At 37.7% G+C, this 16,525-nt stretch overlaps 1 protein-coding gene across 1 annotated transcript in view; it reads right to left on the minus strand.

The window, feature by feature from the left end:
* Window positions 1-8,687: 8,687 nt before the first annotated feature.
* The window catches only part of LOC136033787 (branched-chain alpha-ketoacid dehydrogenase kinase-like), a 39,758-nt gene continuing 31,920 nt past the window's right edge, over window positions 8,688-16,525 (minus strand). Inside the window, exon 5 of the mRNA XM_065714689.1 lies at window positions 8,688-9,055. Within this exon, the coding sequence (XP_065570761.1) occupies window positions 8,911-9,055 (145 nt within the window). The 3' untranslated portion in view covers window positions 8,688-8,910. The remainder of the gene's footprint in view (window positions 9,056-16,525) is intronic.

Raw genomic sequence — 16,525 nt, forward strand, 5'->3', positions numbered from 1 at the left:
ATAAACACAAACAAAGCAGGAAGAAGGAAGAGTAAAGAAAATCATGTGAAAGGAAGATAGTACAATAGTGACATATAAATATTTCGTAATTTTGATGAATTTTATGTGTGGGGGGGATTCTGCGTCGATGTATCAGCCTTGTCAGTAGGATTATAATTAATTGGATCGATGTTGCTAGCATCATTGCTTCTCATTACAATTTGAAAGATAAAAATAGACACGAAAAAAAAATATAATAAAATGTAGTTTGTTGTAGCAGGGATGTCCGCAGATCTAACACTTTTCTTGCTAAAACCAGACTTCAGAGAAACATAAAAATATGCTTTAAAGGAAACATAAAATAAATAAGGGCTGAATAGATCGCAGACGGGGTTTGTACTGTCACATAACCTTTTGCTGCTAGCATTAGGTTTTACTACTATTAAAATAAAATCTGACCCGAACAAAAGATAAAAATAGGCTCAAAAGGAAATATTAAGTGAGAACTGATTATAGCAGGGAGATGTTGAAATGAAAGCTAGCATTACCTTTCATTACTGTTTAAATAAATAAAAACTAAAAAAATAAAATTAGACTTGAAGAATATATAAAACACGTATAGTTCCTTCAGACGTTCTTAGTTTTCCCCAACCTCCTTTAGTTCCTTCCATACTTCTTTAGCCCTTTCCATCTCCCTAGTCCCTTTTGACTTCTTGTCGTGCCTTTTGATATTCTTAGTGCCTTACAAATTCCTTTAGTCCCTTCAATTTACCTTGATCTCTTTTAACTTTCTTAGTCCCTTCTAACTTCTTTTAGTCCCCTCCAATATCCTTTCTAACTCTCTCCATTGCGTTTGGTCCCTTTGACCTACTTTTGTCCCTTCCAACGTCCCTGTTCTCCTTAATCTTCCTTTAGTCCCTTCGGACTTTCTCTATTGTCTTCCGTCTTTTCCTGGTCCATTTTGACTTTTGTAGTTTTTTCCGATTCTCCTTAGCCTATTTCGACTTACTTACTTACTCAAACTTTATTTTGTCCTTTTATACTTCCTTTAGACCCTTCTATGGTCCTTGGTCCCTTAAACCACCTCGAGCTCCTTTTGACTTGCTTTAGTGTCTTTCGACTTACTCTAGCCCCTTCTGACTTTTTCGTTTCTTCCAGCTTCCCTTACCCTATTCCGTCTTACTTTATTCCTTTTCTGACGTTCTTGATCTTTTCCATCCTCCTTTAGTCCATTTATACTTTCTTAGTCCCTACCAACTTCCTTTAACTCCTTTGTTAAAGGAAGATTTTTTTTTGTGACCTCCTATTAGTTTTTATTTTCGTAGTGTAACGTTGTAAGTGCTTAAGTTCGTAAAATTGTCAGTGCAAGTTTTTATTTTCATAGGGTAACATTGTGACACTGTCTGTGTTAAAGTATGCCCCCCGGCATGTGCACTGGTTTGTCATATCTATCTATGTAACTGCTGCAAGTAAAAAATTATCTATCTATCTATCTATCTAGCCCTTCCTGACTCACTCAACCTTTTTGGTCTCTTTAAGATTCCTTTCGTGTGCCTTCCGACATTCCCAGTCCCTTCCAAAGTTCTTTAGTATCTTCGACTCATTTTAGTCCTTTACTTATATTCCATCTGGACTCTCTGGCTGTATTGGGACTTCTTCTCTGCTCACTAGTAGTTGAATATGGCGACGGTATTCGGTTCTATCTGGTGCTAGACGCAGCAGCTGGGGGATGTTCTGGCCATTGAAGTTGTCGTACCGTTTATTGCGGGGTCGGCCACAAAGTCGTGTGCCATGTACCCGTCCTTCAAACGTGATTTTTGGAAGTTGGTGTGATGACATTCGTTGGATATGACCAAGCCAGCGGAGTTGCTTACTTTTTATTCGGTCCATGATAGTGTTTGGGCAGTGGAAGAGTTTACGGAGGTCTTCATCGGATACTCCGCCAATGTGGGTGACCCCTGAAATGGATGGTCAATGTATACGACGGAGGCATTTTTTTTTTAATGCAGATTCGACGTTCGTCTTCAGCTTTCATTGAGCAAGTTTCACTTACATACATAGCAACGGGAATTATGAGAGAGTTGAAGAGTCGGACCTTTAGTGACTTGAATCTTCAGTCAAATCGTATCTCCAATTCCCAAAAAGCGCAATTTCCAAGAATAAAAAATAAAAAATAAAATGATGAAAAATGCATGCTAGTACATATAAGATGTTGAAATGGGAAGATGGTGTTAGTTCTCTCCTTTACCCTTTATAAAGCGAAAAATTGGTATTTTCCTTGATTTCTCTGAAAATTAAGGCTTTGAGTCATTTTTCAATAGAAAACTAATTTCCAAAATCAAAATAGATTTAAAGTACAGACCCCTAGAACTGATGCTCATAAAAACTTAATTTTCTGAACAACCTCGATCTTAAAAGCGTAAGCCCTTATGTCAAGGGGACTTGGACCAAATGTAAAAAAAAATTAAACTGGGAGGTATAGGCCTCTCTATGGGTGGGCCCTCAAAGACATTCTCTTTTTATTCCGATTGGCCTAAAGCTTTTATCTTAAGTCTTTAGGTCAAAAGTATCCAGGTGAAAAAAACTGGGTATATATAGGGCTAATACTTTGCGACCTCGATTCCAAAATATTAGATCCAAAAAAGATCGAAAAGTTTTTTCTCCATTGGGTTAAAATTTTCGCGAATCTAGCGAAAGAGGGCTAAAGGCCACGTTAGAAATAACTTGTGATTACGCTCATTTCAATTTGAAATAAATAAATAGGGATCTGTTCCCCAAAAATCCCTCCAGAAAGATTATAAGAAAATTATTGGCGTTGAAAACAATTGTAATAGGTGTGGTTATGATTAGGTCAAATTATGAAGAAATAGGTCTAAAATTATACAATGTAAACATCTAGCTAATCAAACAATTCTCTCAAATTTGACTGATACACCCCAGGTATCTAACGTACATAATATTATAATTTCAAACTAGAGCCAAGAAACTGGAGGAATATCCCTATCTGTCGGGGGTCTTTTCACCGGTCTAAATAGGGCCATGAAATCAGTGGAATAGGGCAATGAATTTGAGGTACAACGTAGATTTCTACTACTAGTAACCTTTGCTGGGCAGGGCATAACCCGGCTTTAGTACAACTGGACTTCTCCAATAAAGTTCTGTCTCTACCATTTTACTTTCCAGCTATCTCTACTTTCTTGTAAGAGGGTGAATATCACCTCCTCACCCTCTAAGTTCGTAACAGCCGTTTTTCTGCCTAAAAATATTGCTTCTGCCAGCAAAGACTGAATTTCTAAATTATGTTCCTTTTTACCATCTCTTTTTTATTTCTTACCTTTCCTTACTTCCGTAAAAGTTATAAAAATATCACCTACGTGCTATGGAGAAAAACTAATAACGTATTTGAATTCAGTATATCAGAAACACATAATAACAACAACAACTTCCACAGCCCTTAAAGACGTGTAAAGCTGTCACTATTTGTCCATACGCTGATAAAATATTACACCTAACCATAAAAACAAATTATGTACTAAAATACCTGTATTTTATTGAGACATAAACGGATACATTGCGAAGGAACTAACGAGTAAGGAGAACAAAAAATACAACTAAAGATTTGATAATATAGTCTAGGAACTAAGCAAGCAGAAAGGAACTATTCTACCTGTCACTGGACCAACAATCACAATGAATGACAGTTATGAGAAAAAATCAGCGTGACAAAAGTATTAGTTGTTTAAGAGATATGCAGCTCGTTAATCCACCACTCAGTCTTTTACCCATCACATACAAATACTGGAATCTAAAAATACTACTAAGACCACATTGCATTCACAGCATCAAAAAGACATCATGTATATTTTCACGATTTGCATTCAACACAGTATATATGCCTACCGTCCCTGCCGAATCGATTAGGGAGGTTCAAAGGAACAACTCAGTTTCATCTTAAGAAACTTCTTTATTTCAAAATGTCATACCATTATTGTGGCGTTTACACATCATGTGCATGAAAAATACTGACCTTTAAGTAGAGTGAAATTTTTTTTTTAATGATTTTTCAATCAATCTTGATTTCGAAAAGCACTAAGTGTATAGTGGAGAATTGTCATAAATGTGTCAAAATGATCGCCAACTGCTAATGAATTTAAAACATCTACGATTTGACAAAATATGGCATAAATCACTGGTATTTTCCTGTTTGAGCAAAAATGCAAGACGACGTATCTTATATTTACAACAGCACATTTGAGATTCCTGGGGTAGTAATAATTGATGTTGCTTCAGAAACTATGTAAAGAGAATGTCTTAATTGAAAACTCTCAAAACTATATGAAAATTTTTCCAAATATGGCAAAAACATGCACACAAAGAGCTGGAAGTGTACTATATTTTTAGAAAACCAGCAACTCAGAATTGGCAGGAACATGAATATTTCATATAATAGGCACAAGATTTGAGCGAATTATGGACGTAAAGAGACATAGATATGAGAGCATCTCAGATCCTTAAGCTAAGCGGCTGCTGTGATTTTTTTTTTGTCCTTAAGTAGTGGCGTGACTTGTGGAGATGGGAACGCTTGTCCTGAGTGCAGCATTATCTGATGAAAGATAGGGCTACTTACGTTGTTTAGGGGGAGGGAAGGATAATTAGCATCACCCTGGACACTAAAAAATCTACCTACGTCTTGACTAGTTGTCCTGTCCTGTGCCCTGTGACGATTTGACAGGGGGATTTGTTTTATTTGTTGATTTCAATTCTACTCTCGAATCTTCAAAATTTGCAAACCTTAGAGATCACCAATTTTATTGATAGTATGTTTTCGGAAGTTTTTTTTGGTAGCCTGAAGTACCAACATCTTCTACTTCCTGTTATCAATTCAGCAGTTAAGCCCAGGAAGACGAATAAATTAGTACCAGTACTTTGAAGAACGATATATTGATTGATTCGTTCCTTCTTAACTAGGACCTTTAATAAGATGTGTCAAGAATAGGATTGTAAAAGAAAGGGAACTTTAATTTATGATTTTTTATAAAACTTAAAAAGCTGTTACGGAATAAATGATTTTGATTTTGTGCAATACGCTGAAAAGATGGGATGGACTGGAGATGGTAATGACTCTCAAAATCATGACCGGGGGAATCGATCCCCTTGGAGATACAAAGCAACAACCGTAGCGTAAGAAAAAATAACTTAAGGAGCAATCTGAGGTAGAAGAACAAAGCTTTACTACTACTACTACTACTACTACAGGTCCTAAGATCAAAGTCTCTCTCAAAGCTGATGACTGGCAAGTGATGGGTGACTCTCTCCTCTCTTTCGAGGGACTAGTGTTGCCGGTCCAAGCAGGTCTGAATCTGGCCAGTGGGGTTCCCGCGATGAGGGGAAATCCATGTTTGAAAATACAACACAACAAAGAGAGGCTATCCTACAAATGGGCAAAAAGAGACAGGCAAGCTCCATCTCAAAATACAACGCTCGAGCGGCACCGATAGCCCAGCAATAATTGGTGCTACATATATATAGTTATAGTTTGTCTAGGGTGGGCAGGCAATGGACTGAGCCTCGAATCAGTTTTGTGAGTCCACCCGAAATAATAATAATGATAATAGCAATGCACTTCTTTATCTGCCAACACATTATTTTGAACTACGCTACCATATTGAAAATACTGACTTTCGATTGATTCTCTGATTCTTTATGATATTCTGAATATTCAACAAATTCTTTATTATTATTAATGTGTTGGTGAATTTTATGACGACATGGCAATCTACCATGAAGACGAAACAGCTATGTGTGAACCTATTATAAATCTTTGGAGTAATGATCAAATATTTTCACTTTTTATCTTCTATAAATTCTCTAAACACAGCTGATCATACGAAACGTTCAAAAATATTGTTTCCATCCTCCTGAAAAGGTGGACTGTATAGCTTTGTACGGAAATTATAGCACATGAAAATGACGTACATCTAACACTTTTGTCACATATTTGGCACCATGCTGATCGAGCCTTGATCTGTCACAAACTGCTTCAAACCCCACGTCAAAAATCTCTCCCAGTGCTACCCTAAGCTTTATAATCATAATATCTCCAAATAAAAAAAGAGTTACTTTTTCAATGATTGTAAGTTTTCATTTACGATAAAAAGAGTATAGAAGAAATAATTCTTTCACATAAAAACAAACTTTCCTCATTAAGACTAAATAGTTTAAACATTTAATAAGTCTCAAATGTCATACTAATAGAACATGTCCAAGACTAACACTGAAATTCATAGTCATAAAATCGGAGGTTTCAACTATAGTAACAATCAACAAGGTAAGTAAGAAGTAATGAAATGAATCTTAAGAACACAACCAAAAAACAACTTTGCCTAGAGTGATACTTTACTATCAAAGCTATACTTTGAGATTATACCTGGTTGTGTATAGAGTCAAAGAGGAAGCGGAATGGGAACTCAAAAGAGGTAACTCCAGTTCTTACATATGCGGTTTATAGGAATAAAAGCTCCCAGCGCCACTAAAATAGCAGCGTTGCTAAGCAGAAATAGAAATTTTGTTTTACAAATTTCAATTAACCGTAATTTTATTTTATTGAATACACAAGGGGTAAATTCCTCATTGTTGATCTGCTTTTGTTGCGAGCGATTGGCTCTTTGAATTTCAGTTTTGTTGTTGCTATGTTTTTATTTTCATGCTTCTGTTTTTTTCCACTTCTTGTTTTATCCACAGTTTCGTTGTTTCACTTTTTCAAGTTGGTTTCTGTAACTATATTTTGTTTCCCCATAGTCGTTTGGTCCTCACTGTTTTTCACACCTTCATTTTCTCCCTTCCTTTAATTTTATACTATTTTATTTTTAATTATATACGTATTAGCATGGACATCTCCCAAACTATCTCTATTTTCTCTAATTTGTTCACTGTCTTTAAGTTCGTACATTTTTGTTTTTATGCAGCCAGTGTCCGAATCACTACATTTCTGTATATAAATAGAAAAGTCAAAGCAATGGTACTTTGTACCTATTCCTTAGATTTAGTGGCTGTTCCAACCTTCAATCTTTGGAATTCTCATTGCCGTGGAGGTGACGAATTACTACGCAGATTGAGTGGTTATGGTAGCTTTTGATTTTAACTCAACAGATAATGGTTCAACTAATCAGAAAAGAAGCAAAAGCAGGCTTAAATCCTTCAGAATTTGCAAATTCAAAGCTTTGTATTGCTTCTTTTCAATTCGTGTGTAAGCACCAGTTATAAATATTACTAATCATACTCGGAGATCAAGGTAATCTATAATCGACTATGGCACGGGGGTTGAAATGAAAACAGTAAGAAATGCTGAGCAAAATGCATGTAAATTTCAAATTTTGGAACAATATTAGTGAATGTAGCACAAATAACTGAAGAATGGAATGGCCCCTTGATGTGTGTAATTTGGTTTTAAAAACATAGTTTAACAGATTAAAGGATTTGCAGCAAAACGCGCTATTACGACAAAGCGTTTTTAAATTTTATAATTAATATGTTAAAACCTAGTTTTTCCACTTGAAAATGTACATGCGTTCGGTAATTCCAGCCCGAGAGCATATAAATACAACGTGCTAATAATAAAGGCTCTTATAATTCTAAAACTATTAAGTTTCAAAGCATAGCGGAAAAACAAAACAACTTTTAAGGGGATTTACTGTAATTACCAGGTCACCACAGTCGAACCACAGTCAAACAAGCAGAAATGACTAAATATCTCAAGAATTGAATAAGATCGTGGAAACGGAGTCAATAAGTCTGGTGGTCAGTGTGGTGAGGATGAGGGAGAAACACCTCGAAGCATTCCTTGAATTAACACAACCAATATCTTACCAAAATACTTTATGAGCAGTAAACAATAGAAAATATAGAATAATCGCTACCAAGGCATATTCGAAGCATATAGCAGCTTTTCCGCTGTGTTCTGAATAAAGGTGAACTTGAAAGACATGCAATACTAAGGTAAGTCTTCTAAACCAACTAAGCCTATTTTTTGGTGAATCAAATAGCTAAGGTCTCTCTTCTATGATCTATGGCTTTTCTGATCCGATCTTTGTATTTTACAGTCAGCCTTGAGCTCCCAGGGGTGAATGCAAAATACATAGTTTTAAAGGCAACCATTTCTGAAACATCCACAATGTCTTCCACCGACAGAAGAAATTAGGTGTTAATTCCTTCCATATATATATATATATATATATATATATATATATATATATATATATATATATATATATATATATATATATATATATATATATATATATATATCCACAACCATCAACAACAAAGAGATCAGTCAAAACAGTTGTTCTTATGCTGATAAAGACATTGATTTCGACGATTAGACTTGGCACAGCCATGCTCTACTCAAGTTTCTAAAATTCAAGAAATACGCATCAGAAGCAAGATATTCTTTACATATTTTGAAAACAGGAATTTTCAGCAGTTCTTGCTTCGGGCCATCGCTCCCTCAACCTATTAAACGATAAAATAACATTTCTATCCATAGATCATGAACCAACTTGGACTAATGAAAAATATATGGTCTTACAACAACCACTTTATCAAACAGCCACTTTGAAAAACGGGTATTATTAAACTGTCAAGTGGCCAATATGAGGTTACCATCGTCAGTATATTCCAGAAAAGAGTAAGCTCAAAAAAATTTCAAGTACACAAATATAAACTTTTTATCATTTAACATCCAACAAGTCATAAAAAAAATAACATGAACGTTTTTTAACTGATCCCTTTTAAATCAAATAAAGTTCACGTTTTGACTAAACTGATTCTCATTTTGATTCTTTAAAATTTGACCATTTTACCGCACTCTAGATACACGAGTCCTGTCAGATTATATCTTTGTATGAGATTCTACGTTACTGAAAAAAGGAACTAAATTCGAAAGCTGTCTTCTTCTTTATTAATATGTTTCAGCCGGAGATAAACATCAGTTCCAACACCTTGCATGGACTGAATTTGAATACTACCTCCGAGGTATTGGGCATACGCAACTGATGTCGGCAACCCAAAGCCAAAACTGAAAAGAAAATTTAAAATACAGCAAATACTCATTAAGATGTTACATGCAAAACATCAACAAGACAGCAACTTCAAACTGACACTTTACAAATAGAATTAGACAATAATTGTGTCTCTATCTAGATCAATCTTTTGTCTCTATCTATCCCATTGTCTCTATCTAGATCAATCTTAGAGAACAATCATAGGTCCAATTTCAGATGTGAAACATCAATATAAACAACCTTTTAAACACTTTATTCTCATTGAAGTCCGTCTAGCCCTGTAAGTTAAAGGCCAATCAGAGCCAAAGAAAAACCTTTTGTCAAAAGCCAAAGTTAGCATCTATTTTTTTTTCTGCATAAGGCTCCATCTGATGGAAACACTCGGGAGTTTCATTTGCAGGTTGATTGAAAAGGCAAAATTTGAAGTACCATTTTCGTTCATCCCAAATCTTAGTCATTTGGTCTGTTTAGGCCATTTCGATGACATGGATACATATTTCGATTTACCTCTAACTCTACCCCTCCCCCCATTTCAAGGTCTATGGCTTACTTGTCGACCCCCCTCACCACTCCCTGAAAGTTTCAATTTGATCCCCGAATTTGTTCCCAGGATGTCGCAGAAACGCTGTATTATCACCTGGTGACACATCGTGTCCTTTAATTTACTTCGCTACTTAACCGTAAATATATTATACATTATACAACGCCGGGAATCGATGCCATACCAGCAGAAATCTACAAGAACCTAGACATCTACAAAATCTAGAAATCTACAAGAACTCCCAGGCTTCTTGCACAGAACCTAGAAACATTGCTCAAGAAAATTTGGGTACAGGAGGTTCTCCCAGACGATTGGAAAGTTTCAATTATCATTCTCCTGTACAAAAAGGAGATAAAGCTGAATGCAAGAATTACCAGGGGATATCACTCACAAGCATCGCTGCCAAAATATTCGCCATGATTCTGCTCAACTGCTTCAGCTCAATCAGAAATGCGACCAAAAACAACCAAACCAGGCGGGTTTTTGGCCAGGCACGGTATGCATTGATCAACTCTTTACACTCCGGCAAATTCTCGAACACCGCATGAAACACAATCAGATTACTGTAGCTGTCTTCATAGATTTTATAACAGCCTTTGACTCGATTATTAGAGATGGCACATGGACTGCGATACAAGAGGGAGGCGTCCCTGAGAAGCTGATACGCCTTATTCATGCATACTACCAGCATGTTCGTGTCTGTATACAAGCTGATGGAGAGCTGTCCTCCCTCTTTGACATCGATTTGGGAGTGAGACAGGGCTGCATTCTGTTCGCCACTCTCTACAACTTTGTTATTGACTGGATCTTGAAGCGCACCATCCAATCCGCCACAAGTGTTAAAGTAAGCCCAGACTTCTCCATCAAAGACCTTGACTACGCGGATGACATTGCCTTGCTAGAAAATGATACAGATTATGCGCAAGCCATGCTGTGTAATGTTGCTACTACTGCAGATTTGGTTGGGCTGAAGATCAGTAAGGACAAAATTCTGAGGATGTTCTCACAAGGGGCGTCTCTATCGACAACTCGCGTTTAGAGGTCGTTGACCAATATCTGGGATCCCTCAGCGACATTTCCGTCGGTTATAGTACGGAAGTCCAGAACAGAATATTATCAACATCGATAGTCTTTGCTTCACTTAGGAATAACCTGTGGAGACGGAGAGACGTCCTAAAATAAAAATCCAGATCTTCAAAGCAACCGTCCGCTCCGTACTCCTTTATGGATGCGAGACATTGCCCCTGAAAGCAGTGGATATTCATGCTCTCAAAGTATTCGACAACTCCTGCCTGAGACAAATCCTTGGTCTCTTCCTCCGACACAGAATTAGCAACGTCGAAATTCGTAAACGATGTCACCAGAAGCATGACATTGATTCTCTAATAAAAAAAAACCCCACCTAACTTGGTTTGGCCATGTTTGTCGGAGGTCAAATGACACATTCACTAAAAAGGCGCTACACTGCAAACCCCTCGCACACTGGAAGAAAAAGCGGGATGGAGAAGTTAAGATCTGGCTTAAAATACTCAAGGGAGACTTAGAGCCGATTGGTGGTTTCCGAAAACACGGCCGAAGATAGGACAAGCAGTGGCTTGAAATATGTGCACCATACACGGCTTGCGCCATACATACGCGGCTTGGCACACGACCATCGACCTGATCATAGCACCAGGAAGAGCTGAAGAACTTGTGTTCTGAAACAAGTACAAGTAAGTAAGTATTATACATCCCAAAGAGCCATGCAGTCCTCTACCTCTTACTCTAGGTCAAGGCTAAAGTCCGCTTAGACCCTTTAACACCCCTCTGAAAGTTTCTCTTTGATACACAAAATGATTCCCAAGATTTTGCATATACACTATTTTAATAGATTCGTACCACATAGTGTCTTTTGATTCATCTCGCTACTTAGACGCAAATCAACCCTAATTCACACAATTCTTACGGTGCAAAAATGTCTAGGTGAATCAGAGATACAATATTTTTAGCCACTCACTTCTCACCACAGAGGTAATTTGGAGTCCCCCACTCCTCCCCTCCTTCCTTCTATATTACCTGAAAGCGTCCACTACACTCCGGGCTATTCTCAAAATAATTCAGAAATGGTATTTAGATAAATAGTTAGGTAATATTGATTTTAGGTAATAGGGTATAGTTAGGTAAATAGTGTATTTTGAATTTGTTCTACATTCTCCCTTACTAAGTCATTTTACGACATCCACATGTCTCCAAAATACTCCCTGAAAGTTTCAACTTGATACTCCGAAAAGCTCTAAAGATGCTGCACCTACGCTATTTTGATAACCAGACAACACGTACTGTCTTTCAACTTACCGCGCAACTTAACTGAGTATACATAATTAGTCCCATAGAAGCTTAAAGTACAAAACAATCTTATGGATCAGAGGCCAAAACCCCATCCCCCAACACAATATCCGAAGTCCCTTCCTTTCCCCAACAGTCTCTTCTTTCCCCAACAGTACAAAAAGTTTCAACTTATTCCCCGAGGTCGTTAGCGAGACATTAACAATATGCTATTTTGATGACCTGCATACGCACCGGGTTTTTCAATCTGTCTCTTTCCCTCACCGGCTTCAAAATTTGTAATCCAATTAACCCCTCTCCCCTAACACTCCCTGAAAGGTTGGATTTAATTCCTCAACCCAGTCCCGATATGTTACAGATAACTTGAAAACTCAGGTGCAAACAGCGTCTTTTTATTTAATCGGGTATGTGTTTCGTTTAGAACATGACCTTGGGAAACTCGTGCAAGCTCGGTCTAGCAGATAATCCCTAAGAGTTACTAGCTGATCAGACAACTAAGACTAACATTTCCACCTTTTCTATTGAAGTATGGGACTTACAAACGTAATTTACAAGCTGATCACGACCAAAAGATCTTTGCCCCATTTTCGGTCTTTCTAGCCCCCCCCCTTCATATTAAAATGTCTGACCCTTTTGACCAAGAGAACGATCTCTAAAAGTTTTGGGCCTATTACATATCCACCGTCAAACAAGTGCACTTTCTCGATTACAAAACGTGTGGAAAAAATTATTAGTTTATCAATATTTTCCTAAAGCATGTTTATTGGACGTTTCAACTATTTTGAACAAGGAGGCTATCTCAAAGTTTTGATTAGGTGTCTGGAGGGGAGGATTGGCTAGCGAGCAAGAGTAAGGGAGGGAGCTGGCTGTCCTCTCACTTTTGACTCTTAGGAAGGTCACTAAAACTCTCAGTTTGTAACTGAATAAGCCCCCTCCTAAACTTCTACGACTACATCTTCCATACGATACGGTCGGGTAAAAAAGCAACAAATAGATAAATATATAATACATTAAGGCAAAATATTCTATGCAGGTACTTATGCAGTGCTAGATCGCTGCTTGGGATTTCAAAATACTGTTTTCGTAATTACAAACTATTGTTCATTTGGACCGTGTCCATTGAAAATCTTAATTTCCAGAGCATGGTAACTGGGAAATTTTACCCATTAGAAAGTTTTCTAGAAAATACTCCTTTAAAGTTTCAGTTACTATGAGCTATGGTTCACTCATAAAACTGTTCGTGGTAACGAACCGTAGTAAGGAACGACCCGGCTCGAGAGTAACCGAAACTCTAAAAAACGGCATTTTGATACCAATAGTTACATCAAAACAGTTGTATTTTTATGATAAACATATAAACATATAGGTTTCATCAAGTTTAGTCTTAGCCATCAAAAATTACAAGCCTAAGAAAATTTGCTTTATTTTAGAGAATAGATGGAAAACACCTTCTAAAAGTCATAGAATCTTAACGAACATCGTACCATTAGATTCAGCGTATCAGAGAAGCCAAAGTTTCAAGCTCCTACTTACAAAAATATGGAATTTTGCTTTTTTTTTTTGCCAGAAAGCAGATCATGGATGCGTATTTTTTTTTTTTTTTTTCAGGGGTGATCGTATCGACCTAATGATCCTAGAATGTCGCGAAAGGATCCATTTCAAGGGAAATTAAAGCTTCTAGTGCCCTTTTTAAGTGACCAAAAAATTGGAGGGCGCCTAGCCCCCCTCCTACGTATATTTTCCCAAAGTCATGGGATCAAAATTCTGAGATAGCCATTTTGCTCAGCATAGTCAAACAAGAGCTAAGAGCTCATATGGCACTTGTGACGAGGTCGCAAGAGCCAATAGCTCATATGGTATGAGCTCTAGCTAAATCCTAAGAATCAATAAATTGACTTAGAAGGAGAATCAGAGGCTTAATGAAGGTCGGGATTTAAAATGAGAGCTCCCAAGTCACGAGGTCCTTCTAAATATCAAAATTCATCAAGATCCAATTACCAACTCGTAAGTTAAAAATACCTCAATAATTCTAATTCTCCCTGTCCCTTCAGCCCCCCAGATGTCCGATTCGGGGAAAACGACTTCATCAAGTCAAATTGTGCAGCTGGCTGATACACCTACCAATTTTCATCGTCCTAACAGGCCCAGAAACACCAAACTCGCAAAAGCACTGAAACTCACCCCTTAACTACCCAAAGAGAGCAGATCCTGTCCGGTTACGTCAATCACGTATCAATCACGTCAATCTACGACATATGCTGATTCAACCCACCAAGTTTAATCCTGATCTCTCCACTCTAAGCGTTTTCCAAGATTTCCGGTTTCCCCCTCCAACTCCCCCCAATGTCAACATGTCTGGTCGGGATTTGAAATAAGAGCTCCGAAACATAAGTTCCTTCCAAATATCAAATTTAATTAAGATCCAGTCAACTGTTCTTAAGTTAAAAATACCTCAATTTTTCTAATTTTTTTCAAAATAACAACCCCCAGCTCCTCCAATGAGAACAGATCCGTTCCAATTATGTCAACCACGTATCTATAACTTGTGCTTATTCTTCCCATCAATTTTCATCCTGATCTCTCCACTCTAAGCGTTTTCCAAGGTTTCTGTTTCTCCCCCCTCCAGCCCTCTGTGTCCCCAGATCTAATTCGAAGTGAAAATGGAACATCTGAGACATAAAATTCTTCTATAAAATCCGCCCAATGACACTGGATCCGGTCGGGATTAAAAATAAAAGATCTGAGTTACAAGGTCCTTCTAAATATGAAATTTCACTAAGATCCGATCACTCCTTCGTAAGTTAAAAATACCTCATGTTTGCTAATTTTTCAGAATTAAAACTCCCTCCAAAATTCCCCCTAAGAGAGCGGATCCGTTCCAGTTATGTCAATCGCGTATCTAGGACTTGTTTTAATTTTTCCCACCAAGTTTCATCCCGATCCCTCTACCCTAAGCGTTTTCCAAAATTTTAGGTTCCCAGTCCCAGCCCCCCCAAACTCCTCCTAATATCATCGGATCCGGTTGGAATTTAAAATGAGAGCGCTCAGACACGATATCCTTCCAAACATCAAACTTCATTAAGGTCCAATCACTCCTTCATAAGTTAAAAATACCTCCTTATTTCTAATTTTTCAGAATTAACCCTCCCCCCCAACTCCAACAAAGAGAGCGGATCCGTTACGGTTATGCCAATCACGTATTTAGGACTTGTGCTTCTTTTCCCCACCAAGTTTCATCCTGATCCTTACACTCTAAGCGTTTTCCAAGATTTTAGGTCCCCCTCCCCCTAATCCCCCCAATGTCAACAGATCCAGTCCAGATTTAAAATAAGAGCTCTGAGACGTGATATCCCTCCACACATCAAATTTCACTAAGGTCCGATCACTCCTTCGTAAGTAAAAAGTACTTCATTTTTTCTAATTTTTCCAAATTAACCCCCCCCCCCCAACTCAAACAAAGAGAGCGGATCCGTTACGGTTATGTCAATCACGTATCTAGAACTTGTGCTTATTTTTCCCACCAATTTTCATCCCGATCCCTCCACTCTAAGCGTTTTCCAAGATTTTAGGTTCCCCCAACTCCCCAAAGTACTGAAACTCACCTCTTAACTCCCCCAAAGAGAGCAGATCCTGTCCGGTTACGTCAATCACGTATAAATCACGTCAATCTACGACATATGCTTATTCTACCCACCAAGTTTCATCCTGATCTCTCCACTCTAAACGTTTTCCAAGATTTCCGGTTTCCCCCTCCAACTCCCCCCAATGTCAACATGTCTGGTCGGGATTTGAAATAAGAGCTCCGAAACATAAGTTCCTTCCAAATATCAAATTTCATTAAGATCCGGTCACCTGTTCTTAAGTTAAAAATACCTCAATTTTTCTAATTTTTCCAAAATAACAACCTCCAGTTCCTCCAATGAGAACAGATCCGTTCCAATTATGTCAACCACGTATCTACAACTTGTGCTTATTCTTCCCATCAATTTTCATCCTGATCTCTCCACTCTAAGCGTTTTACAAAATTTCTGTTTCTCCTCCCCCCTCCAGCCCTCTGTGTCCTCGGATCCAATTCGAAGTGAAAATGGAACATCTGAGACATAAAATTCTTCTATATTTCAAGTTTCATTAAGATCCGATCACCTATTCGTAAGATACCTCGATTTTCATGTTTTCCAAGAATTCTGGTTTCCCCCTCCAACTCCCCCCAATGTCACCAGATCTGGTCAGAATTTAAAATGAGAGTTCTAAGGCACAAGATTCTTCCAAATATCAAATTTCATCAACATCTGATCACCCGTTCGTAAGTTCCAAATACCTCATTTTTTCCACTTTTTCCGAATTACTCCCTCCCCCCAACTCCACCAAAGAAAGCATATCTGGTCCGGTTATGTCAATCACGTATCTTGGACTAGTGCTTATTCTCTTCACCAAGCTTCATCTTGATCTCTCCGCTTTAAGCATTTTCCAAGATTTCCAGTCCCCCCCCCCTGCCCAATGACACTGGATCCGGTCGGGATTTAAAATAAAAGATCAGAGTTACAAGGTCCTTCTAAATATTAAATTTCATTAAGATCCGATCATTCCTTCATAAGTTAAAAATACCTCATGTTTGCTA

The sequence above is a fragment of the Artemia franciscana genome, chromosome 12, assembly GCF_032884065.1.
Source record: "Artemia franciscana chromosome 12, ASM3288406v1, whole genome shotgun sequence".
Lineage (NCBI taxonomy): Eukaryota > Metazoa > Arthropoda > Branchiopoda > Anostraca > Artemiidae > Artemia > Artemia franciscana.